This window comes from Bemisia tabaci, chromosome 5, assembly GCF_918797505.1.
Source record: "Bemisia tabaci chromosome 5, PGI_BMITA_v3".
NCBI classification, from domain to species: Eukaryota; Metazoa; Arthropoda; class Insecta; order Hemiptera; family Aleyrodidae; genus Bemisia; species Bemisia tabaci.
Window position 1 is genome coordinate 338,839 of NC_092797.1, and position 26,036 is coordinate 364,874.

Consider the following 26,036-nt stretch of genomic DNA (forward strand, 5'->3'; position numbering starts at 1 on the left):
ATTGTTTGCGATACACGGGTACCCGGCCATCCGATGACAACAACAACAACAACAAAGGAGATAGGAATTACCACGTATTCCACACCGCCATTTTGGATCGAAAATGTATCGAAAAAGCGACCCGAACTCGGCGCACACCGGGTTCGGAATTCGTCGAGCAGAACATGGCGCCAGCTCTCCCATTTACATTACGACTCTATGTACTCTATGCAAAATACGCAGCTCAGCAGCTCTCCTACCCAGAGATGGAAAATTTCATGAAATTTATTCGAGTGAAATTTCACGCGTGAAATTTCATGAAATTTCATGAAATTTCACGAAATTTCATGAAATTTATTGAAACTTTTGAGGATACATTCAAGAGGCCAAGAAACGCCTAGAAACGGTGATTCTCGATATTGAGATTTTTCAGCCCCCCCTGACCTAACCTAACCTCACCACCCACTCTTCCAGCAGCTCAGTTTTTTATCACGAAGATTTCGGTGTCATGTCAGATGTCACTTATGTAAGTCATGGGTCCTTAATTTTCGTAAGTAATGCATCATTGACACTTGAGTGCCTCCGCTCCACCACAAGAACAATTTCCTCCACGCATCGGCATGAAAATACTAGTTTTTTTTATGAGGGGGGGGGGGGGACTTTTATTTGAGAAACGTTGGAGAAATTGATGCTAAAAATTGTAATGCTAAAAAACGGCACTTTTAGTGGTATATTTCTGAACCAACTTAATGTCCTACATATTTAACAATTATACTATAAAGATTATTCTCAGCAGTGCCAAACTGCCAACATATATATTTTAGAGTCAGAAATCTCAGTTTCAAAAATGGATAAGTACTAAAGTAAAACGTTTCTAAAAGGGTGTGATGTTCTTATAATCTTGTCCACGGCCACGCGATTTGCTGGGTACATGTCTGTTTACATTTGGTTTGGAGGTTAGGTTAGGGCTAACTTTCTCTAAAACCCCCCTTGTGCCCCCTCCTTTGGGTGTAGCATCTCATTAGTGGGCCATATTCTGCTGCATCAGCAGGAGGATCATCTGAACCGTTTCCGAGGACTTAGTAACAATATTTCTTTGAAAAATCAACAAATTTCAATTTTTTTGAAATTTATTCGGGCCTTGTGAAATTTCATGAAATTTCACGTGAAATTTCATGAAATTTCAAAACGTGAAATTTCACTTTCCATCTCTGCTCCTACCATAGAGAAAAAAAGGAGGTGTTTGCATTTCGAGCATCTTGGATTTTTTGATGACGTAGGTCGGTACAGCGACTTTTATCATCGATTTTCTTGGAAATGGTGTAATTTATGGAAAAAAGTCATTCTATAAAAAGTGCTTGAAATTATATCATAAGTTGATTTAAGCAAGAAAATGGAACATTATGGTTCGTTTTTCATACTTCGAATTCCGGATTTCGCTGGCCAGGTTGTACCGACCTACGTCACAGGGTAAACAAACCTCAAGATGCAAACACCTCCTTTTTTTTTGTCTATGCCCTCCTTCCACATCCACATTCCTTCCATCCTGCTTCAATCCTGTTCTTGTTATCTTGTTCTTGTGAGGAAATGAGTGTCTTCTGAGTTGGAAGAGCATACAGTTTTGTCAAAGTTTGATATATCTCCACCTACAGTTCCTTTGTTTCACCAGTTCGTTATACTCTAAATGCTTTATTGACACTAAACTTGTAAATATTTCATTATGGGAGCAGCATTTTTACCAGTTGCCTTTTTCACAGTTCTGTGGGGCATTGTCGGTATTGGACTACCCTTCATAGTTCCCAAAAGTCCACATCGAGGGTAAGATTTATGCAAACTTTCTTTTCACTTTTGTGATCCCTATCTCATCACGAACATCAATGACTCAGTTTTCTCTGAAACTTCTGAGTATTTTCAAAATTAAGAGGTGATATTTCCTGTTAGTGTCCTTGAGAGGCGGGACATTTCTATCAGTAGAGCATTTGGCTGGAACTTTGTTAGACAGAAATGCCTTTCACTGTCTACCCGTAGGTTTTCAAGATCAGTTTTCTATATGAAGTCTTCCCTGTTTTTTTTCCTAATTCTTTTTGATGGACCATCTGGTTATCATACGACAAATCAAGCAGATCAATGTTCTGTCACAGCCGCGCTAGAAATATCCTCCTGTTTTGGTATTGCTTCTTAATCAGATGTCTGAATGGTTCAAGAAGAGCTAACGATTCTCTCCAGTATTTTCAACTTATGTACCCATTCAGCTCATAGGCTTGATCTTCTTTGGTCTAACGAGTTTTCCCGTACCTCAATACAGGGTTTACCTCAATGATCAGCAAATCCACTAGTAGATTGCCATCAATTGCAATTTCAGCTCCTAGTTGCCTCTAAATAGTTATTTCTTGTCATTATTTTTGTTAGATTCGCAATTTTATAGCAATGTAATAATTGCTGTGGCTGGATCTGCTCCGCCCTTTAGCCGGCGGTACCAAATCCACTGACAGTGGCTCTGTATGCTGGGGCGTTAGCACTTAGCAATAAGATTAAGAATGCAGTTTGGTGATTGCTTGTACCACCAATCACTGTATTAACCCTGTATATTCCATCATGAATGCATATTATGAAGTTGTGCCTTCAATTGGTTGAAGTTATCACAGAAAACAGAAGACAACTTTGAAATTCCGTCGATTACAAGGTCTCTCTACCCCTGAGGTTAAAGTTCCACTTTCTGCAGAGTGATGGACGTGCCCTGCACTGTTAAGCAAGTTTCTGACATACTTAAGGCCTGAATATTTGAAAACTAACTCTCTTAGCACTCATTAAATATTCTGGCAACGAACAAGCTGAAATTCAAACCATTATTTCTTCTCGGAAATTGGAAAATTCCCTCAAATACTCAAGAGCTGTCTCAGGAAAACTGCTGCACATTCGAGCATATTCCATATGATCTACTATAAGGTCTAGTTTATCCTTAGCGCTTCCAAGTCGGATAGTTCAAATTCAAATACGTTTATTTCACTTCAAGCAGGTGTACATGAATAACACAGCTAATTTTAACCAGAATTCATAAAAATTAAAAATAAATACATCCTACCACCCTTTGAGTAAGAACTTATAGTGGGTGGTGCAATCAAGGAAAAACAACACGAACAAAATAACGTAACAAAATAATCACAGACTCAAACTACAAAAATTTAACAGAAATAATCAATGAAAAAACTAATTTAGATGATAATTTAAGCAGCAATAACAAACAACACAAACAAAATAACGTAACTATAATTACAGACTCAAACTACAAAACTTTAACAGAAATAAACAACAAAAAAACTAATTTAGATGATAATTTAAGCAACAATAAAAAAAAAATAAAAAAAAAATTACAAATATGAATGAAAAGCGTGAAGGAAATTTAGGAAATTCAGAAAAATTTAGAAGAAATTTAGGTACAATTTGATTTAATAAAGTTTGATTCATTATTTAAAAAAATGGTAAAATTTAAAAAAAAAAAATTGTGAAATATTAAGATAGTAAAAATAGTGAAGATTCCATTTTCAAAATATCAAACTTGTCTTTTTCTAACCATAATATCAGCCGTTACTCAGTTATCAGTAGTTACTCAAAATTTGATTTATTCTCAGAAGAAAATTGCAGGAGAACTATCGGACCGTATGATAAGAAACAGGGAGGTAGTGGGTTTATGCGGTCTAGATAGTGATTGGAAGTCTTTGTCCCTGAAAAAGTATAGGTATTTCTTCGGTTTGTATAAGATTATATTTGTTCCTAAATTAGAAACCCTTTCGAGCTTTGTTGTCAAAATAATATTCTCTTTGTATATCACACTTGTCTACTTGTAATCCCAAGATATTATCATTTCTCTTCTTACTTTTCCAGAATCCTGCAACTCATGTTAATGTTGACAGCTTTCACATGCTGGTTGTTGTAAGTCACCTTTTTTTCTCTGTCCTTCTTTTTTTTCTCCTCATTGATTTATTTTTCATTTTTATATTTCACATCCTGTATTAGTTCTAGGTATGGTACTTTCTCACAAATTTCGATTTTAAGTATTGGAGACTTAGTTTTTAAATCCATGTGGGAATGTCACCAAGAGTGCACCACTGGCGTCTAGGAGGGAAGTTAGTACATGAATCTGAATTATTGTCATGGTGTGACCTGACATATGGTGATTTAAAAAAAAATATGAAAATTTTACTCTGAAACCATTCTAATTTGTCCACGTCATAAAACTATAAAACCTTGTCAACTTTTTTATATGTATCTTCCCTCAGAAGGATTATGGCTGCTCAGAATTTTAGTTAATGGGTTCCACAACCATAGAACACCTACTGTAAGCCTGTATCCTGTGTCACCAAATTAATCATAATTAGTTTTCACAATACCTGTTTATCAGCAGATTTCATCCATCCTGCCAACTTTAATCCTTCGGTGGGCGTGTCACAGTTTCGGAGCGCAATATCAGGTAAATTGTTGCTCCGCACAGGTAGAAAAGGGTAGGCCAGAACTTTCAGTATTCCTGAGTGGGGCTATGAAGGACACAAATTGCACAATTTAAGAATTTTCTCATCTCTGGAATATCTGCATGTAAGGCCCGAATCCAAGGATGTCAATATCTGCAGTCTGATTGCTGCGGCGCGCCCAGTCGTGTTGCCAATATCAAATGGTCACTTTGTGAGGTTTTTTCTGTGCATTCTAAATAATTAGACACTGATCACTTTTTTACTTGCCCTAAGAGCATTTTACAGTGTTGCAACATTTGTTCCCTACAATTCTTCAAATAATACAATTATTTGAATACAAATTCCTTTGATCATGTCAGCAAAATTGATTTAATTCAATAATTGGTCTCAACAAAAAATGCAAAAAAAAAAAAAAAAAAAAAAAAAAAAAAAAAAAAAAAAAAAAAAAATACCAAACCCAAAGTCAGACCACTATTACGTCACAGCTGGCTGAACAAAGCTGAGCCAACAAAGGGGAACAAAGTGTGATTCCAATGCATATCATTTTCATTTAATATCAATTTAAGTATGACTCGTTGCATTTTTCCAGAGGAAACTAAAAAATTAACTCATCCTACATGAAAAGCTCCATTTAACAGTTATGATTAAAAATTAATCCTCTCTTGCAAAATCTTCTACTATATTCACTTGCTCTCTCTCCTCGCAAATTTGAAGGTTTAACAGCAGTTAAAGTAATGGAAAATAAAACTGAAAAAAGAGAAAGTCATTTAAAAATAGTTTACAATTTATGATAGTGTACATTGACCACTTAAAACTCGAAAAAGCGGAATTAAATGTTGCGGTCCAAATGCTGCGGCTTGCCCGGTTATGTCACTCACGTTGGCGCGCCCAGTGAAGGGTTAACTCAGTAGCAGTATTAAATATCGACGTATAATTTAAATATTTTTGTCCTAAGAATTAAATTGTAGATTGAAGCTGAGAACCCTTCATCTAGCTCTAGGATGATTATTTAATTACTTCCTTGTATAATCACCACATAGTAAGTTTAATTCCAAATCAGATTCTTTTACCAATTTTTGTTTATTTGGTTTTTTTTGTTACAGCTGGCTGACATGTTACATGGCTCAGATGAACCCCCTCCTTGGACCAAAACTTTCGAATTCAACATTATTATTGATGGCCAGAGAGTGGGTAAGCAACTGTTGCCTCCACTCAATTTTTGGGACATCAAAATAGGTTTTTAATTTGATCTTCAAAGGAAAGAGAGCAGGCCTTCAGGAGTGCAGATGTATTCTAGAGTGCTTGTCCAATAGCTTTCTACATTTTGCCCAAGAGCTTGCCATAAAATTTCTTCCCGATTTCAAAGTGTTGGTAGTGGATTTTTCAAAATTTTGTCTTGCTCCAACTGTTAGTGGCCATGCTTTAGTTCACAAATCTCTCTGCGAATTATCACTAAAACATGTAAAACTTTTACCCCTTAAAAATTGTTCCACTCTTACACATGTCCAATCATGAATGATCAGGCATTTTCTGCAACCTTCAGTAGCCGTTGATCAAGGGATTTGCTTTGATATTTTTCAAGAATTGTCCATAGTCTTTTGCAAACTTCATGAACTGTGTAATAATTAATCGTGATTTATAAAAAACTTAACTATTGCAAGGAACAAGATGATAGAAGAGTGGTGAGTTGAGTTCACATTATTCTGGGGGTAAGTCAAAGTCAGGGAAAACCAAAAATTAAAATTAGGTACAGAATGACCTTGAATGAGTTTCAGTGCAAGACTGAGGGGGGAGTGCTCAGCTCAGGCAGATGCATTGAAATACTGCGCTTAGGGTCTTGCCGAGAGATGTATACCAGAGTCGTATTTTATTTGAGGTAACAGGCACAATTTGTTTCTGTAAAATTGTTGTTTGTGTAACTTTTTCTCGATCAAGGAGCAACCAGTGAGAGGACAGCCGAGCAAAGTGAGGTTAAAACTCCGTAACAATCGGCAACAATTTCTGGAACCTGCTCAGAGCACGTTTCGATTGTTGCTTATCAAATTTTACTGACAAGGTTTCCATGTTGTGCAAAAGAAATTCAGATTAGGTAAGCCCCGCTCACTGACATCCGGTAACACTCAAACAAAGTAGGAATATTGCGCTCTGATGCGAAACGGTTACGATTGTTTCGCCAAACAAAATACGACTCAGTTCAGATATTTTAAGACCTCAGCTCAGTATCCCACAAAATCTAGATGATACTTAATCGCCATCATGGATATAACACAAAGCATGTCACCGAACAGTAATCCTTGCTCCATGTCCCATCGCTACTGACACCACACATCAACTTGTCATTAGATTGACCCAATTCTATCGATCTTAGAAGTACCATCCTTCTTCAAAGATCATCATTATTTATCAGAACTGTATGTCTAACTAAAAATATCATTCAGCTCTTGAGGATGAGAGAATGTTTCATTCTGACGTAGAAGTTTGATGTCTGTTGATATTGAGTCAGCTTTGATAAAGTTTCATTTTCAGGCATTCATTATGACTTTTATTTCTTTCTATTTCAGGGTTACCCTGTTGGGTCATAGCTTTCACGGTTTTCGAGACAGATTTCTTCTCAATACGAGATGCACCACCATTCCAAATAACCCCTGGTCTCCGTAATGGTTATTATAATTATTTTTCCTTAAGAATTTTGCTCTTTATTGTTTCTCCTAGATGTATATATTCATTGTAAACTGTATCACTGATCAATTTTAAAGTAAGTATTAGATCCAACTGATTTAATTGATCTGTCACCCTTGCATTAGTCGATACATGGATGTTCAGTGGTTTCAATGTAAACAAACTCATAACCCCAAGAATAAATTCGCTATTGTGTATTTAAGGTGTCAATTCATAATAAATTTATCTCAGTAAATCATAGAACACTCAATGATTAATCCAACAGCAGAAATTCTTATCGCAAGAACACTCAAATGCAATTAAGTCTCCATTTATAGGATGACAAAGTTATTTTTTGTTGACATTGGAGTCATCAGACAGCAATTTGTATTGAATGCTGTAGCTCCTATCTCAGTCTACCATCAGTTTTTTTCATTTTTTTCTTTTCCTTTTTTATTTAAATATTGATTGTCTCGCAGTTGTGAATGCGCTAGCTGCATACTGATTTTATTTGAGTGAGAAGGAAATTCTCCCAGGTTTCACAAGCATTAGCATGGAAGTATTATTGTAAGCTTTAAAAGTATTTTGAATGGTGAAAGTGTAATTAAGTGGAAATTTTTCCCCCATTTTCTTCTTTCTTTTATTTTCAAAATGAAAAGAGTAGTAGTAACAGCATGTTCGCACAACAAGTCTCTGAAAGCTTTTATCAGTCATCAGCAAATCTTAAGTTGTTGAGCAACGAAAACAAGTGTGTTATGTTCATCTCTACAAATTTTTCTTTGATTACATGTTTGTTTGGAGAGACTTTCAAATCAATCATTCTATTAAATTACACCAAAACTGATGATTGGAATATCATGCATTACACCAAAACTGATGGTAGGAATTTTAAAAACATCATATAAATTGTTTCCCTTGACCAAGATATTCACTCCTAATGTTTTTCCATGTGGAAGCTATCCTCTGGGTATCAAGGCGCAGAATCGCCGGTGATTTCAGTATTTTGTTTAAAAGGAAAGAAATCAGCCAATCTGCAGCAAAACTACAAGTCCTCTGTGAATTATCTCATACAACCATATGGAGGTGGCATAGACTGTTGGTTCTTTTTTGTCTTATCCATTTCATTTCTTTTTCATGATATTCGAAGTGAATGAATTTTGTTGTTTCGGTTCTACTAACAAGTTTGGATCATATTTGTTTTATCTTTAAGTTGTTGTTTTCTTCTTAGTAAAAAGTATCCAAAAGCAAAATCAGCAATTTTCAATACAATGTACCTTTTACCATAAGTATCCTCCAATAACTTATCCACTGCTACACATCAGTCTGTTGTTGGTGTTGGTAACCATCTCAGCAAAAAAGAGGTAAAATTTTGCAATAGGTTATGACTCTCTTTTGCGTCTTATTTGAAGTTTTATTTTGGTTGCCTGCGTCGAGAGGCACCCAGAGCACATTTTTAGAAAAATTGAGATTTTGGCGTTTCGGAGAATTTTGGTGGCCCAGTGTAATAAATTTGGTAGCCTCTCGTAAAAACAAATTTTAGGATGGGGAGTTCCGAAATCGCGATTTGCATTGAAATCAGTGAGGTTTTCATCTAATGTCTTGAAACAGCTATAGTAGAGTTCATTGCCTTTGGGCTCAGAGCTGTTGAAATATTCTTGAAATCACGACGTCTCCTCCAGTTCCCTCGTTGCTGAATCTATCGGAAAGCTCAAGGATTTTGACTAGCGCAATAGGGTTGAATTAAACACATTCCATATTAAGCTCATGAATAGAAATTGTATAATGGTTAAAAAGTTTATCTTTATAACAGTGTAAATGCGAATAAACTGAGGAAGGTTGTCTTCACCCAGCAAATGAGACTTCAAAAAGACAGGTGGAAACAGACTGCACAAACAGTGTAAGTTACGAGTTATAAATTAACATGTTTCAAGAATATAAACTTTTATCAGGAACGTCACTGAAGATCTGATTAAAAGCACTTCTGATATATTTGGGGAGGGGGGGGGGGGAAGGACAAAAATAAAAAGAGCCTTTTTCCAAAAATGGAGGATGAATACTGTACGTCCATCAGGATTCTGGCTAAGTAGCGAAGCTTGTGGAGAAAAAAGGAAACGGTTGCATTCCTTACACCACTGAATTCTGTTGATGATGCAAAGTGGGTTGCTACAGACTTTTATGACGTTGGTTTTCTCGAGAGTAGTGAGGTTATAGTGAATAGACAAATCTCTCTGAAAGTGTTGAAAATTATGTGTGATGTTGAACTACGACACGCCAACAAACTTCACAGCTCAGTTTTCCATGCTTTGAATTTTGGATGTTTGCACCATAATTTACTCACCTAAATTACAGTGTAAACGAATTAGCGACTACCATCACCTCTTTTCTCTTTGTTCAGTGATGTACCTGCAGAGTGTACTTTCCATTAACTACATAAAACAGTAGTCCATGTATCAGTTGATGTTTTCAGAAATTCAGGACATTACATGGTACATAAAAGCCATTTTAAAAAAGATGTGTCACATTCTATAGTAGATTTTAAAGTTGGAATTAAAATGTTTGACACACAGGATTAGACTTCTTTTCTACTCATTGATTGTTCCAATGGGTCAAAAATTGGCAAAATGATGAGAGGGTTTTCAAGAAATTATGTTGACTCTGCAAAACTTTAAATTACTTCTTGCAGGGTTGTTCCCTTGTTGATGTTTCTTAATACTTAAAAATGAAGGAGACACAGGCTTTCTTAAAAACGTAGTAATTGCAGCTGAGAAGGGGAGCAGAGAGGAGGAATTATCTTTTTAAGAAATGGCATAATATATAAGTTGAAGGTACTTAGAGGTGAAACGGAAGAACAGGAAGGCATAAATAATGAGAGAGCTTGAAATAGGAAGGGGCATAAAATGATTTATGGAATGAATCAACAAGCGTGGCTCCTCCTGTGCCTTATTCCCAGATTTATGTCCCCTTGATTTGATGCTCCCAAACTTTCCCGCTCTTTATAAGAAGTTTGACAGATTCCCCAAAAATTGGGCCATGCATATTAAAAAACCTTGTACCAAAACAGGCAGAGAAAGGGTTAGAAATAATTATTGTGAGAAGTTGTGGAAAATAATTATTCTTTTAATTTATCACCATCATTTGCAGAATTGTTTCAAAATAAAAACTGTTATATCAAAAAGGATGTTTTAGTGATGTTAGGATGCTGAGTTGCATTTTGCATAACAGAATAAGTTGAGTTGTAAATACTCTATGATGCTATGATTACTGTAGCTGTACGGTATATTGAAAGATGCTGAGATACACATTGGAACTACCTTATCATATCTCCAGTGAGTTACACTGGAATAGAACATGAAGCAATCAAAAGAGAAACTAGTAAAGATGTTGGAAAGAACTGAAATTAAAGTAAACTACTATGAAATGAAGTGTCATGCTGCCGACATTACCAAGCTTGCAAATTGGTAGAAGTAGTTGGCAATATTGTGAAGAGACATTGAAACTGTATAAGACTTCGAATTTCGAAAGAGTCTTTTCAGAATGGAGTCCCTGCATGCTGCCGTGGATTCTTTAATTAGCCATTTCTTCCATAAAATATTTTTCAGGGTATTTTTCACGATAAAAGGTTGGCGGTCCCACCAGCTTGCTGACACCCTGCGAAATGATCGCATTTTGGCATTCTTCACATCAAATCTCAGGTCTTCCAAAGTTATGAAGGCATAGTATTCAGTAGTTCAGCTTAATATAACTATAGACTCAGCATTTTACACTGTTGCCGAGATTACTAGAATATAAAATGAAATATACCATTTATTCCTCACTCGAGTGGTTTTGGCAAGGTGTACAGGACATTTCCAAAGCAGGGTAAGAAACCTATAAACATAATTTTTTTACTATTTCAAGACATATATGCTTTCATGTTTTTTGAAGAATTCCTAGTAAGTTTAATGAAAAGATTGCAAACACTCAATCATTTTCCATGGCGTTGGGTTATAAATCCAGCGGCACCATGACCTACTTTGTGAGACTAGAATGTGATTTTTTAGTTTTCAAATATTCCCTTCATACATTCTTAGTGTGAAAAATAAAACTTCATCCTTTCAACTGTACTTTTTGCTAGAAAAAAAAACTGCACTCTAACTCCCACTGCACGAACTGTGTTTCTTCCACGTGAGCCACCCTGGAAAATTGATTCAAGGAACCATAAAATCAGCATAGGGCTTTCAAACTTCACATAGATCTTAGAGGGACCTAACGGATTGGAAAAAACATCAGCAAGCAAAGACTTTTGAATGTTGCTGAAAAATGACACACCCTAAAGAGAGCCTGACAGAGTAGAGGGGTGCTCTCTATAAGAAAAACATAATAATAATAATAACAATCAACTCCTTCATTACAGCCTCCACCTAAAATGCTTAAGCTCTGAATTTGAATTGAGGGAAAAACGATGGCATTATCATCTTTTACACAGTATTCTGCACTCTCAACAACTCATTTAAAACAAAATAAAAATTTATGCTACGAGCCACACATCAATTTCGGAATGTTTTGAGTTGCCTACTCTCCTCTCATGTTTAATTTCTCTTAAAGTCGTAAGTGTACGTAAGTATCTCCACAAGTACAAGTAGTAAATATTACTATTACGCAGTAATACTGTAGCATTTCTACTGGCAACATGATACTTCAAATGGAATCCTTTTAGCAATTCAGAACTATCAATTGAGGCCATGGCTTGAATAACCACCTATGCGCCTGTAGGTGGTCATTCCCCTCATCGGTTCATTCAAATTATTGTGTCCTTGGGTATCGCTGGTAGTGATGGCAAGTCGATCCCTTGATTACTCCGCTGAAGAGTCTGCTTTTAGTGCAGTGAAGTCAGACCGACTGACGGGTGGATGGAATAACCACCTATACAAGTGCCGGTGTTTTTCAGCCTATTTGCATCACTGTGTGTTATTTGACAGTTACAAAGCATCAATTTGTGTTTTAAATCAATTTAACAGCCATTTTATCATCAGACTTAGAGTCGGGTAGAATAACCACCTATAAACGTGTACCGATGCGTATATTGATGATTTTCTGCCCATTCATGCAATCACGCGTTTCATCTCGACATAAGGCCGTCATTTTCTTTTACATGACAATCTATGACTGTCGCAAAGCATCGATTGTATTTTTCAAACAATTAACAGTTGAGACTTGGTGGTGGGTAAAATAACCACCTAAAACAACATGTTTTAAATCAACAATTTTAAAGTGAAAGCTGAAATATTTTCCAAAAATGCACAGCGGATCGATCAGAAGGTATAGGCAATTTGAAAAAATGCTTTTGCAGTTTTCCCACCCTGCAAACTCAACGATGCATCTATTAATCAAAACTTCAAATACGATTTTCTCACAACTGAATCGGTTTCTGTTATACGGGCGTAAGTCCAAAAATTTCAAAATCGTTTTTTTTGCATTTTCAGCCTCCTTTAGGGTACATACACATTTTCTGAAAAGATGGCGGAAGTCCTATGTATAGAAGCCTGTGGAATAGGGGGGGCGAGTTCTCAAACTCGCGCATTTCTAAAGTTTCTGTAACTTTTTTCATAATAAATGAAGAACATTTGTATTGAATTTGCATCTTGACCTAGCTGTTAGGTGATATAACTTCTTATTGTGCATTGATCACAAAAATACATGATTGAAATTTGAAAACTTGGTTTCAACACTTTTTTAAATGAAAATATCCCATGTCACCTTCATTAATTTTGGAAAAATAGGAGTAATTCTAGAAAATTTAGGCCTTTAAATAAATTTAAAAACATATAATAACTCCCTATGCTATATAAAAGAAAAAAACCATGTGCTACATTTTTCAAACTTACTTTAATATTAGTTTTTTGGCTTGAAACTGTATCAGTCATCCTTCGTTTTCTGGTATAAGGGCGTAAGTCCAAAACTTAAAATTAGCCTAAAAGGGTACTAAAATTTTTCTGAGCCAAAAAAACATTTCAGAACTTTTAAACGGGTGTTTATACAACCTTTGAACCCTTTTTTGAAATTTAGTGGTGTCCTGCATAACGAGAAAATCAGTTTTTTGCCTCTCCTGAAAAATTTGGATTTGTGGACTTACGCCCGTTTAACAGAAACCGATTCAACTAGGTTTTCAGCTATACGCATGGTGGTTCTTCGTTCCATGGCCTCAATTCTTTCTCAACCATGACAGAACCTCTCTGAATGGAAAAACTAATGGCACGCATGTTTTTTCTAAAACGAGTCAGGCCGAGGAGTGGTAGTTCCTAAATGTTGAATGTAATCGAATGTTCAAACCAGAATTTTGCGTTTTCCACTAAAAAAAAAATAAAAATAAAAATAAACAGGAAGAAATTTAGGCAACAAATAATTAAGTTGGGCTAATTATGCAGGCTGATCATTGAAATGGATAGACAAATTAGAAAGAAGGAAAATTTGCAATGTGCAAACCAAGATAAGTGGTTTGGTAGTTTCTCTGTGGATATGTGGCTGCTAAAGACCACAGGCAGGCTCATTAGTGAAATTGATGGACAAAGTGATAGACAAAGAAGACAACAGGAAAATAGAGCGATCGTTTATGTTGAAATGGGTGGTTCTCGTGAACTAAGAAGGAAAATGATGAGTTAGAGTCCCCACGAGGGACCTTGAAATTAGCTGTAAGGTCTCTCGTGAGTTTCCGCACCGTTAGTTAGTCTATTCTTTACCTCTTTTGTCCACTGCAGCCATCCATTTCCATTACCAATGAGATCGTTCCCTTTTCCCCCTGTCCATGGATTTCAATAATCCCTGGTTAAAGTCGTCTATCTATTCATTAATGTTTGATATTCATCTAATTCTAAACAGTCAAGTCCAAGCGTCCTTTTTCAAAATCAATATCAAGTAAAAGCTCTTCAACGAAGTCCCTAGAAATATTCCACAAATTAGTAACATTCATCTAAAAAAATGTAGTTTCATAATTTCACTAAAGCAGAAAAATATACAAAACATTGATAAGGTCAATCATTCCGTACTATGTTATAATTGGTTGAATTTATAGAGGTTTCAATAAACTTTGAGTGATGAAATTGAAAATTTGGAATGCAATCATTCCATCCTCACAATCTATCTCTTTTTTCTTCTTCTTCTTTCTTTTTCTTTTCAAAAACGTCTCTAGTCTTCAGAAATATGTACAAAAATTAGAGAGAGCATTCAGTCAAGGATTGATAACTTGTGCAAAACAATATTGAAAATAACCCTTCAAAAACTTTCAGATAAAATAATGATTTCCAACAAATCAACTCTTTGCACAGATTCAGCATCCCTACTCTTTATCCCAGATTCAGAAACATCAGCATTGAGAAGAAGAGGATAATTTGATGAGAGAAGAGTTTAATATTGAGGCGATAATCAGATTAAAAGATAGTGGAGTAAAAATGAGTAAATTAAAATTTGCATTATTATTAGATTCAATTATTCTGATTCTGTTCCTCTCTATACCTCTCTCTTTTCAATAGTAGCACCAATTGTAATTATATCTCCGTTGTATTGACACCGTCACCATCCGTCAAGCAGCCATCATTGTCTATCACAAAACGCCCGGGCAGAGTTTCAAGTTGTGTTGTATATACACCGACCACCTAATGGGAACAAGAAAAATGTACAACAGTTAAAATTGGCATAAAAAAAATGTATGAGAAAAGGGACCCAGATCCGGAAAAATTCAAAATAAATTTATTCATATAATAGCACACAGAAGTGTTTCAAGAATATTTTCGAACTTAAGAGCTGTGATTCTTCGATGGAAGTCGAGTAACATTAGCAATTACCAAACTTAGTAGAAACAATTTATTTTCCTACAAAAGAATGGCTGCACCGATTCTCTTGGAATGGAGAGGTTGCAATTTGAGCCAAAATCGGCTCCTCGACGGAATCGGGAAATTTGTTGATATTTGGCAGTTGACGACGCATCTTTTAGAGAAAAAATCGGCTTTCGCCGATACTCACATTTATTTTTGGCTCTGAAACTGAGGCGAAAACATGGTTTTGGAGCCGAAATTAGCTAGAAATTCATGTTTTTCGCTGTTCTACCTGAAATTTTGACCTGGGCACAAAGGTGACGAGTCATAAACTTCGAATATGTTGTGAGGGACACCTAGACATACAACATACAGGAATATGGTCAACCGATGTTTATGGGCTCAAGTTCAAAACCGAACTTACCTAACTTTTGAGCCCAAAATAGCTAAAATTACATATTTTCCGCGATTCTACCTCAGATTTTGACCTGGGCCCAAAGGTGACAAAAATGTGAGTATCAGCAAAATCCGATGATTTCTGTAAAATATGCATCGTCAACTCCCAAATATCCAAAAATTTCTCGATTCTGTGGAGGAGCCGATTTCGGCCCAAATTGCAACCCCTCCTTTCAGGGAATTGCCTCTATGACATAATAAATTCTTTTGTAGAGGTAAAAAAAATAAATTGTTCCATTTTGGTGTCAACTGAAGTCACTCTAAGTCATTTGTCTGAGGTTTGCAGAAAATGTGATAAGCAGGGCCAGATGTAAGGGGAGACCACATGAGTTGCAGCACAAGACAGTAAATACTTGAGGACTACAAATTTTCATACCTGAACTGTGGCGTTGCTCGGGATCACAGAAGATTGATCGTTTACATTTAAATGCAGATCAGCTATGTGTACAGGATAACTATTCAGATCAGGAAGTTTCTATGGAGAGAAATGAAACAAGATTAATTAAGAAACTATGAGTAAGCTCAAGTTCAGCAAAGAATATGGATTCTACAAAAGTGGTCTTTCGCTGGTAAAGGATCCTTAGTTCAGGGAGGCACAATTTTCATTACAGCCATTTTGATTGAGCAATTGGGTCAAAAAATCTAATTTTAGGATTTGTACAAAAAATTCCTTAATGTCCTGTGGAATAAGTAGCAAGTGGTTTAGTCATATCTTGAGCATGACAGATTAGAATGGACTTTTAGGCAGGGTGCCGATTAAAAAATTATAATACGATATATGTTTTCTCAATACAATTTTGCTGCATAGAACACAATTTGTCCCATGGAAATTACTGCAAGTAACTCCTTACAAAGAGATAAATGTTTTTCGATGCATGAATTCAAACTCCTGCTCATGAAAAAGACCATAATCTACAAGTGTTAAAGCGCACACTAAATGTTACCATCACAGCCTTTGCAGTATGAAAATATGACAACCTCAATTTCAGGAATTTGGCTCAGTTATTGCACATTATCTACACTTTGAACAACGCAGAGAGAGGAAGGAACACTGCTTATTTAGAGGCCTATCAGAACTGTTGTATATAGGGAGCAATTTGATTCAAGAAGATTCTGGTTTTCTTGTGACCGATTACTTCAAATTTCTCATAATCAATGCTATGTATAAACTTTGATATCTTGGTGAGGAATTGCAGCCATTACTCAGGTTTGTTTGACACTCCATTAGTTTTGTTTGTGTTTCTTTATTCGTTTGACTGCTCTGGTAACAATGACTGGACGTATTTAATTCAAGAGGCAAAAGGCATCTTCATTGTGACCAGTTTGTAAATACACGCATGACAGGCCTAAGTCACAATGACGATCATTTCTTTTGATATACATATAAGCAACTCAATTTTGAGTTTGGATCGAATAGGGTCCCTTTACCTGTGGATGTCACATACAGGGTGTCCATAAAGTACCCACCCTTCTTAACTTTTGAGCAACTAAAGAAAGAGATGAAATTGTGGGAATAATCTTATCATAAAGAGGGTACTAATCTTCTGGGGAGTTAAACATTTTCGGGCCTCCAACTTTTTTTTTATGATGGGAACCCCTTCTTTGTGACACATTGTTAGAAAGAGCATAAAGAAGAAAATCTTTGGCACATATTGTTACTCTCTAGCTATCACCGTTTTAAACTGGCATCTAGGGGTGTTCAAACGAATTCTTGCCGGAACGCTTTCGATATCGTCTCTTATTGAAACTGGCGGCAGTACCGACAGTGGCGATGATATCGACAACAGCCGGCCTTATCGGATTTTTGAGAGCTCGCACTCAATGCATTGTTGCCCCTTGTGTCGGTTTATCAGATTGCCTGGCGGGGCGGCGCATGAAATAGATGTACACATGGCAACAGCTTATTTTCGCCAGCTCCGAAAACTCTGATCGCTATCGGCAAGGGCGCTCTTATCGTAACTTTCTCTTAACGGAACAGTTTCGGTAGCTTACCGACAACCGATAGAACAGCCCTACTGGCATCCAGTCAAGGTTTTGTGAATTTCACTTCATCAGTGGTTTTAAAAGAGAGGAGATGAGAAACCAACATTTCTAGGGCCCGGAGTGTTTTCACAGAAATAAACGCCCTCACACATCAGTTGAAAATGGAACTTAATTTGAAGTTGAAAATGGAACTTAATTTGAAGTTGAAAAAGGAACTTAATTTGAAGTTGAAAATGGAACTTAATTTGAAGTTGAAAATGGAACTTAATTTGAAGTTGAAAATGGAACTGTTACTGTGAAATTTTTAGTGATGTATGAAAGTACTACTTGACATTAGGGCAGTCTCCATCACAAACAAAAATAAAACATTCTATAGCACAGTCAGGAAAAAAATCAAGAGAAAACAAGGATGTGAAAAGTTCCAAGCCTCCCTTATATTTTTTTTTTTTTTTTCAATGGAATTTACATGAAATCATCAAAAAAATCTGTCAGGCCTCCTGCAATTTTCTCCGTCCTCATAAGGGAAGCAGAAACTGCTCAAGCGCCCAAGCTACAAGAGGAAATCCATAGGCAATTTTTTTTTTATTAATAATAAGAAAAAAACAGAATAGTGCGCTGAATTTTGAATTTTTTGCACTCAAACATACTTTCGCCATAATTGCCGAATGAAGGAAAGCGGCTGATACTGCAAATGAATTATGCTTCAAAGAGTGTTCTGTCCCTCTCAGATGTCTACCAAAATTATCCATCCCTTCTCCCTAACTCTCCAGGTTTTTCCTATCCCTTGGATTTTCCATCTCTCTGATTTTTCTTGTTTCGTTCAAGTGTTTTTCTTCACATTAGAAGAAGCACAAAAATACAGCTCAGCACAAAATATTAGTGTCGATCGGCAGGGACTGAAATTTCAGGGGTAAAAATGCACCACTGACCGGGAGAGAGCACTGCTGCAGGCTGATTGTTGAAATTGATAGGCAAGGAACACGTAGGGAGTATGGAGCGATCATAATGGTTGATTTGGGTGGTTCTTATAGACTGAGGCAGAAAATGATGGGCAAACTATCGAGTCTCTCATGAGTTGCCGTTTAGTCTATTTCCTACCTCCTTTTTCAATTGCAACCACTCGCTCCCACCAATAGAATCCCTCCATACCTCTTTTGTCTTCTTTGCCTATAGCTTGGTTTATCAATTTCAAAAATCAGCCCGCAGGGCTCAGTATCACAGCACTGTGAAGTTCCAACTGGGGTAAGAAAAAGGTAGACAAATGACACATCAGAAAACAGCGCAATTCAATATGAATGTTTGTGGTAACCAATGTGCAAACTGATGACTGAACTCTGATGTGCATATGCGAAATAATAGAGATATCATACATAAGATTGATGCATTCATGTGAAATCAGTCCATTCTTTTCTTTCCCCGGTTCCTGTGCAAAAGGAATCATCACGATCTAGCATTGAGGTTTGCGCCTATCCCAGTAAGGCGATTTATCTCCTTGACCAATTTCATCAACTTCACTAGCCACCTTTGAGTGAGGGTTCCTTCAATTCTAATGACTGGGTCACATTGGGGGCATGTAAGGATTGTTGAGTATACTTGGAATTTCCTCAAATTAAGGATGTTCAAGGACTTGAAAATTAAAGAGCATCACTCTGTGGTCCCAACTAATTTTCTTTTCTTCTTGTGGCATAAATGGACAGAGTTGGACAGCAACTGAGAAAGAAGGATACAGTTATTTCACTCCATTAAGACTTAATGTTGAGGAAAAAGTTAAACGACCATTCTCGCGTTCACATTATTTTTCCTTAACTTAGAATTTTTAACAGGAGAAAACTAATGACTGATTCAATTCACAACTTTTTTTTTTTTGTTTTGTTTTCTCTGAAAGCAACTCCCAAGCTCAAAAAACCTCTCAAGTTGAGGCCGAAACGGAGGGAGTATCCCTCGCCATCCTGACTACTACTCTAACTACTCCCAGTTCATGTTTTGCCGAAATGGGACTTAGTGCATTTCTGTGAAACTTGATCCAAGTGTGCTTGTTGCAATTTCAAATGGAATCATTGTGGTAGCCTGGTGTTTCTTACCTTTTGACCATCAGATATGTGTGGATTCCGACAACCTCTGCATTTGCATTCCAAACAAGCTTTGCTTTCAATGTAGCAAGGACACCGTTGACCACAGCACGTTAGCTTACCAGGTGAAGCAGTTGCATTTCCACACCGACAGCCACTCCTTACAGGCTTAGTGCCAGCTGCTTTTATCTTAGGGGCTGGACTGTAGGAAACCTAATGTAAACATAGAATTGCAAATATAAAGCGAATGGCAACAATATACAGTCGCTTCAACAATGGATTTCTTACAGATTAAAAAATAACACGATTAATATAATCCAGAAAAGTGAAACTATAGCCGGCATCTCATCAAAGAAAGTTCACTCTTCAGTGATTTCCTAGGAGGTTGGACTTTTTTTTGCGTCGGAGTATCCAGCTACAATTTCCAAAATCAATATTTTTCAGAGAGAAAAAAAATGAATTTATGGGCTGAAAGTTTTTTCTTATTTTCCTTAACCACTTGATAGTAATACTTACTGTGAATTTTCAAACCATTATGTTCATGTTCAAAAATTAAATTGAGAGCAAAAATTTTTAAATGGAGATCCACCAATTGAGGGTTGAGCCACCGAAAAATGTATTCGGTATTAACTGTTGTGATCGGCTTGCAGAATTTCAAGGTCATCCTGTAGTACCAACATGGTTTAGAACAATTATTTTTTTTACACCCATATTTTCAAGAAGTTTCAGTAAGAACTAGTTTTATTTTTTTTTAACTTCAACTGACCCTCGAGAGTTAATCCCATCCACTTACTTTTACAGCTTGACATTTTTACTTGTTTAATTTAAAGTTGAACTTCTTTTTATCAGGCTGCATTTTGTCTGATGATATTACCTTTCTCCCGATATAAGTGTTTAAAATTGACAATGGTTTCTGGTTAAATGGCAAAAATACGAATGACGTCAATTGTATGACCAAACTTTCATTTGATCTGCGTTAAAAATACTTTTTAATATCTTGTTCAGGAGTTAATTTTCTAACTTCCTGTTGTGGGAATTGTTGTATATATAGGATTTTGAGGAGAAAACTTGACATTCCATTCCAGTTTATGCCTTGTCTAGGGGCTCATTGTCAGATTGTATAATGTACCCTTTACTGACCCCTCGTCACAGACTATTCACAGTATCAAGCTGATACTACAGACATACTTGCTTTCAAAAATTTAAATAAATGACAAAATGATTCGTACCATGGGTGAGTGATGCTGAGAATGAACCGGATGGTCCTGTGGAGGAACGACTTTCTTCACTGTTTTTTTCTTGATGATAGGTCTAGATATTCTTGGCGAATTTAAAGAGGGAGCAATTGGAGTAGAGCTGTTGAGAGTTTTGATAGTATTTGCTTTCCATTGTGTGTTATTCCTAAAAGCGGTCCGTAAAACTGAAGAGTCATTAGAGGACTGATTAGATTGCAATGTTTGGGTTGATGAATTTGTGTAAACACACGGTAAAATACTGTATGCAGACTTCGATAGACCTATTGTACTCTTGAAATTGTCCTTAAAACCTGAGCCTTCGCGTATGATATCTAATAAGCTAGAAGAAGCATTACTTTTTTTAACATTACTACTGCTGTCTATTTGAGATGCGGTTCGAGATAAATGCGTGAGTGTTAAGGAACATGACATGATGTATTCACACATCTTTTTGTAGCACTGCAATAGTAGACGAAGATGCACATTGTCAATGTAATCATCATCATTTTTACACCATACACATGCAGGTTTAATCCGTTTCTTGCCTCCTTTGCAAAGTTTACAAACGTGATGTTGACAAGACGTTGCTGATGGCGTACAAGGCTCGATTAAAAGCTCACCGCACACCGCACAAGACAGAGATTGTCGCAAATAAGGAATTAGTGTGCATAAATCAGTCCACACGGAAGGATCATTCTCTTCAACTTGCATCACTAATTTGCAAATAGAAACATACAAACTAGTAGGATTCATGACTGCAGGTTAGTAAAATACTTCGGTAAGTGCACATGAATATTGTCTTATGTGTCAACAACACTTCACTTCACCTCAGCGTTGGAGAGGAATACTACACCTACACTGTGTTCGTATTTCAGCTTACAGATCAGACGTTACTACGTAAAATCCAAGTCAAATAATTGCAAATAATCACAAAAATAACAAAAAAACTTATTGTAGCCGGCCAAAATTCGATATGAACGTACAATTTCATCAGTAATCAGTAAGTATTTTCCTTGAGACGGTGTTAGTGAGAGTGGAGTGGAGTGGGTGAAGAAGGAATTGGTGAAGAGCATATGGAGCATGGATTGGAGCATGGTCATGGTAGAGAGGGATCTAGAGCATGGATGAATGTCCATGGTGAAGAGTCAGAGGAGTGAGAGAGGGGCGCGGTTGGGAGAGTGGTGAGGGAGGGAGAGGGGATTGAGAGTCGTACCGATATATCGAATCTAACCATAATCTAAACGCTCCTTTCGTGACGTCAACACTCATTTGTGGATCTAACATGGCGGTCGTTGTTGGTTGTTTATGATAGGTATCTCACGGACTCTAACTACAATTTTATTTTAAAGTTGGTGAAATTAGTCTAATTTATATTCTCAAGGGACTTTCCCAGTTCTCATGTGTGTGTCATAACTCCGTTTGTTCTTCAACTACTCTCCCAGTGCCAGTGATCCCGAACAGATCTCACGGATTCTGTTCCGAACGCTCCTAAAGTACACGAAAAATTATGTTTACGTTATTTTGATAGGGTGGCTCCAACCAGACACAGGTTCTCATGTCCTCGCCAGCAACCACCAACTCGTTCACCGAGATCTCTTAGTGTATTCATAACAATGGAGCGTTTATTGCTATGATAGCAAACCAACCTCTTATCGCTTTCCGCTGAAGGTATGTGTATTTTGTGTCAACCGTGTCTTTGACAGCCCTACTGCCAAGGAAAGAGACTTCGCTCCAAAAGTCTCTCACTATCCACCGATCATTCATGACAGACCGTAAATCTAACACCCTAGGTACTCTTCAAGAGTTGTAACTTTGATTCAAGGAACGCAAGAATCGCATACCGCATCTCTCAATCTAGGGCTCGTGTGAGAATACAGAGGCACCTCGAATGAAGAGCATCACAATCTAATTTTAACCTTTGTATTTCCTAAAATTTAAACCATGCGTGCAGTAAGTTTTTCTGATGCAATCAACCGACTTTTACTATCCTGACTGGCAGGTGTGCAGTTCGATAAAAGTTCGTCAACTTCGAATAGAAGGTGTTCTGCCGAAACAATACCTTATAGTTATGGGAAACCCTTGCTTCTTCCATCAGTAGAATGTGCACATTATGGCAGTTAAAATTCATCTGCTGCTTATGGAGCACTTAGTATAATATCAGTAATGAGACACTGCGGGAGAAAATTTGCACAGGTATTCGCTACATCAACAGCTTTGGACCTTTGCTTTTTTTCTGGAGGGCACTACTCTCAGGGATTCAGTCGTACGGGTCAATTTCATCTTTTTGTAATTCAACAGATTTGAATCAATCATCAATATGCTCCTAGTTTAGAATATGGGAGGTAATGAGGTTTTCTCTCAATGATGCCACTGATCACCGGATTATGTTCTGAAACGGATGTAACTGTACTTACTGACAGTATGACTGGTGACAACAGTATAAAACTCATTGGTACAACTGACCACAGAGGTAGTGGTTATTTCTCGGTTACTTCCTTTGGTGGACAAGCAAACCCAATTTTGACGCATCAGCAGCATATTTTTATCTTTAAAGACGGCTGATAATATTGGTAATCTTGGTAGATGTGGACACATTTATGCTAAAAGAAACTATTTGCTCAGGGATTGGGTGTAATGTAGTTCCTTTTAGCATGAATACATCCATTTGGTCTTCAGTAAAATTGAACCGATGTGCTCATATAGGACTAGTCTGGAATACCTCTCGGGAACTCTTTCATTCTTACCAGGAAAATGAAATAAGTCATTTACGAAGAATATCATTTGCTCCTTAACTCCTTTATTTTTTTGTAACTTGATTATCATTTGCATAACTTCCAGATGTCCAAAACTACAACAAAATCCTATGGGCGTGGAAAGTATTCCAACCATCCCAACACTGCGCTGCAAACAAGTATACAGTTCGACAAAGCAGCAAGTGCCAAAACCAATAAACCAACGGCAGCCAAATCCACCGGCACAGTTGGAAAATGGGGAATAACATCTTTCACATCCATTCGCAGCGTTAATCCTACTGGATCAAAATTCACCGTCGGTAAGTTTTGTTTCCTTTCTCTCGTTTCAACAAGTCCCAAAAGAATTTTTCTCACATGTTGATTGGTTGTAGAAAAGAAAGATTATTTTGAACACAGTTGTTCCAAAATAGAGGAACGTAAACCCATTCCAGATTTTTGTTCGCAATTTTATCATGGTGAACACCATATATCGAACAGAATTTGATTTCCTCCTAAGTTAATACTTCTGCCAACTTGAGTTTTCAACAGCTTGACACGGTGAATCTAAAAATATTTAAAAGCTCTTGAGTCACAAGGAACCATCTTCATTGGGACCTGGGCCTTGCAGACTAATTATTGAAAGTGATAGACGAAGAAGAAAAAGAGAAAATCAAGTGATTTTACTGGTTTGAGTTGGTGGTTCTTTTTTAACTGAGGAGAAAAATGATGGACTAACCTAAAGGTCCCTCATCGATTGCTGTTAGTTAGTCAAGTCCTTACTTCCTTTGCCCATCAAAACCACCTGCCTTCACCAAAATGATCACTCTATTTTTTCCATTTGTCCTTATTTGTCTATAAATTTCAATATTCAGCCTGCAAGGCCTTGAGATCCATGATAATACCAGGAGTGTTGAAGCTCTAAGCCTCCCCTCATTCTTATCTTAATACATGATTGCTTTCCTCTGAAGATAAAAAAAGAGTAAATTAGAAGGAAAAACCTTTTTACCCCCAAAATCGGACATTTCCAATGCTACAGTGACAGGGTTCCTTCAATCTCTCCTGTTTTCACAGGGATTCCCCTCGGGATTGTAAATTGCTCTCCACCGTGCAGTCATGACCAAATTGTGAATGGTTTTCTGTTCTTCAACTCTTGTGAAATCAAGCTGTTTTGGCACACATTCTTAAATTATCCAAAAATTTAACAAAAATTTTGATCAGCGAGCTTTATCGACCTTTTTGCGCATTTTACTAAGATGTAGGGCATTGCAGAGCGGAGGCCTAGAAAAATATGCACCCCTGATTCCCTTGCTTTTTCTCATTCTTATGGGGAGTCCCCCATTTCATTTGACTAGGCTATGGACCAAGAGAATAATTAAGGACCCCCAACTTCAGTCAGCGGCAACACTAAGGGTGCCTGGCAGAGGGTCTAGTGAACTGAACTGACGATAGGGTTCTCCTGATCTATGTTTCCATTCACAACCTACTTAGGCTTATCACTTGGTGCTCATGGAAGTTTCTAGATCCTCGTGGTTGTTCTGAAGTTCTGAAGAGTTTAATGTGAAAAGTTTCCCATTTTTATTTCAATCTTTATAAATCTTCGGGTATATAACCTGGTAATAATGTGAAGTGTCTTTTGTAACCTTTTTACTTAGCAGCAACTGCTGTTGAGGAAGCAAAAGGAAAAGTATATGTAGTGTGCAGCAGGATTGTACTTTTAGCCGAAGGCGTTTCTTTGGTTACCTGAAATCTTTTTAGAGAGAAATAGTGTTGTACTGATAAAAATCAACTGAGTGTCACAAAATCAGAGATACTTGTTTTCAAGCATTACCTTATTCAAGTGGGGGGTGGCTTTTAAGTGTCTGGACTTTAGTTGCCTCTCAGCCACCTTCATGTGGTAGTAGCTCAGTTATATTGAATTCCAATGTTGCTTTGTCTCTCACTTTGGAGTTGTTTTGAACCAGCTCATCAAGCTTAATTGTTGCCCATCTCAGAAATTCTACCTCAAGTATTCAACATTGACGCAAGTCCATTTCTAATGATTTAAAAAAAGAAAAATATTAATCTAAATGTTGCCATGGAGAAAAAAATCCGAGAGTTCTTGTTCTCTAATTTGTTTCAAAAGGAGGAAAATCTTTAATCTTGAAGGTATCTTAGTTTTTTCCCTATCTTTTAGATTCCGTTTTTCTTAAGGCTGTGAATTTCATAGCGTGATACATTCATGGAGTTTTTGGTGCCCCTCTCCTTCAAGTAAAATAACTATGAAATGAATTTCTTAATAAAATGAGGTAATCTCCTGTTGAATGGAAGACCTTTGAGAAGGAACTAATGGAGTTTTATGTCTTGATACAGGGAAACGAGATGCTCGTAAGGAAGCAGAAAAGAGGCAAGGAGCTAAAAATGAAGTGATTCCTGAAGTGCCACCTGCACCTCGACCAAAGAAGTTTTTCAAGAGTCGGAACCAAGGGGACTCAGCATCTCAGGAAAAAGCGTACCAGTCTACCTCAAGTTACTCGGCATCATCTGCTAGAAAGTTGTCTCCTTCAAAAGATAGGTAGGCTAAAATTCCTTTCTTACAACTACCAGGCTCAGAAATTAAGTGTTCAGCACCTATTTTATCATCAATATTTCATTTAGAAAACGTTAAACATGGGCAAAACTTCCAAAATTAACT

General features: G+C 36.9%; 3 protein-coding genes across 5 annotated transcripts in view; 2 read left to right on the top strand and 1 right to left on the bottom strand.

The window, feature by feature from the left end:
• Positions 1-1,538: 1,538 nt before the first annotated feature.
• Positions 1,539-8,353, top strand: LOC109038620 (V-type proton ATPase subunit e). The gene is made up of 4 exons (XM_019053726.2): positions 1,539-1,797; positions 3,862-3,909; positions 5,549-5,636; positions 7,007-8,353. The coding sequence occupies exons 1-4, from the start codon at positions 1,700-1,702 to the stop codon at positions 7,025-7,027; spliced, it is 255 nt and encodes an 84-aa protein (XP_018909271.1). The 5' UTR covers positions 1,539-1,699; the 3' UTR covers positions 7,028-8,353.
• A 506-nt stretch (positions 8,354-8,859) lies between these two features.
• On the bottom strand, positions 8,860-21,688 carry msl-2 (male-specific lethal 2). Of its 3 annotated transcripts, none has more exons than XM_072301033.1 (5): positions 20,628-21,688; positions 19,411-19,611; positions 15,723-15,821; positions 14,592-14,731; positions 8,860-13,431 (listed from the first exon to the last, which is right to left on the bottom strand). In XM_072301033.1, the coding sequence occupies exons 1-4, from the start codon at positions 21,384-21,386 to the stop codon at positions 14,624-14,626; spliced, it is 1,167 nt and encodes a 388-aa protein (XP_072157134.1). In that variant the 5' UTR covers positions 21,387-21,688; the 3' UTR covers positions 8,860-13,431; positions 14,592-14,623. The 3 variants fall into 3 exon arrangements, with proteins under 3 accessions (XP_072157134.1, XP_072157133.1, XP_072157132.1); XM_072301032.1 differs by having other exon boundaries at positions 8,860-14,017; XM_072301031.1 differs by having other exon boundaries at positions 8,860-14,731.
• Positions 21,689-21,892: 204 nt separating this feature from the next.
• wapl (cohesin release factor wings apart-like) overlaps positions 21,893-26,036 on the top strand; it is a 39,414-nt gene continuing 35,270 nt past the window's right edge. Inside the window, exons 1-3 of the mRNA XM_019053721.2 lie at positions 21,893-22,301; positions 23,472-23,685; positions 25,715-25,916. Coding sequence (XP_018909266.2) covers positions 23,472-23,685; positions 25,715-25,916 — 416 coding nt within the window. The 5' untranslated portion in view covers positions 21,893-22,301. The remainder of the gene's footprint in view (positions 22,302-23,471; positions 23,686-25,714; positions 25,917-26,036) is intronic.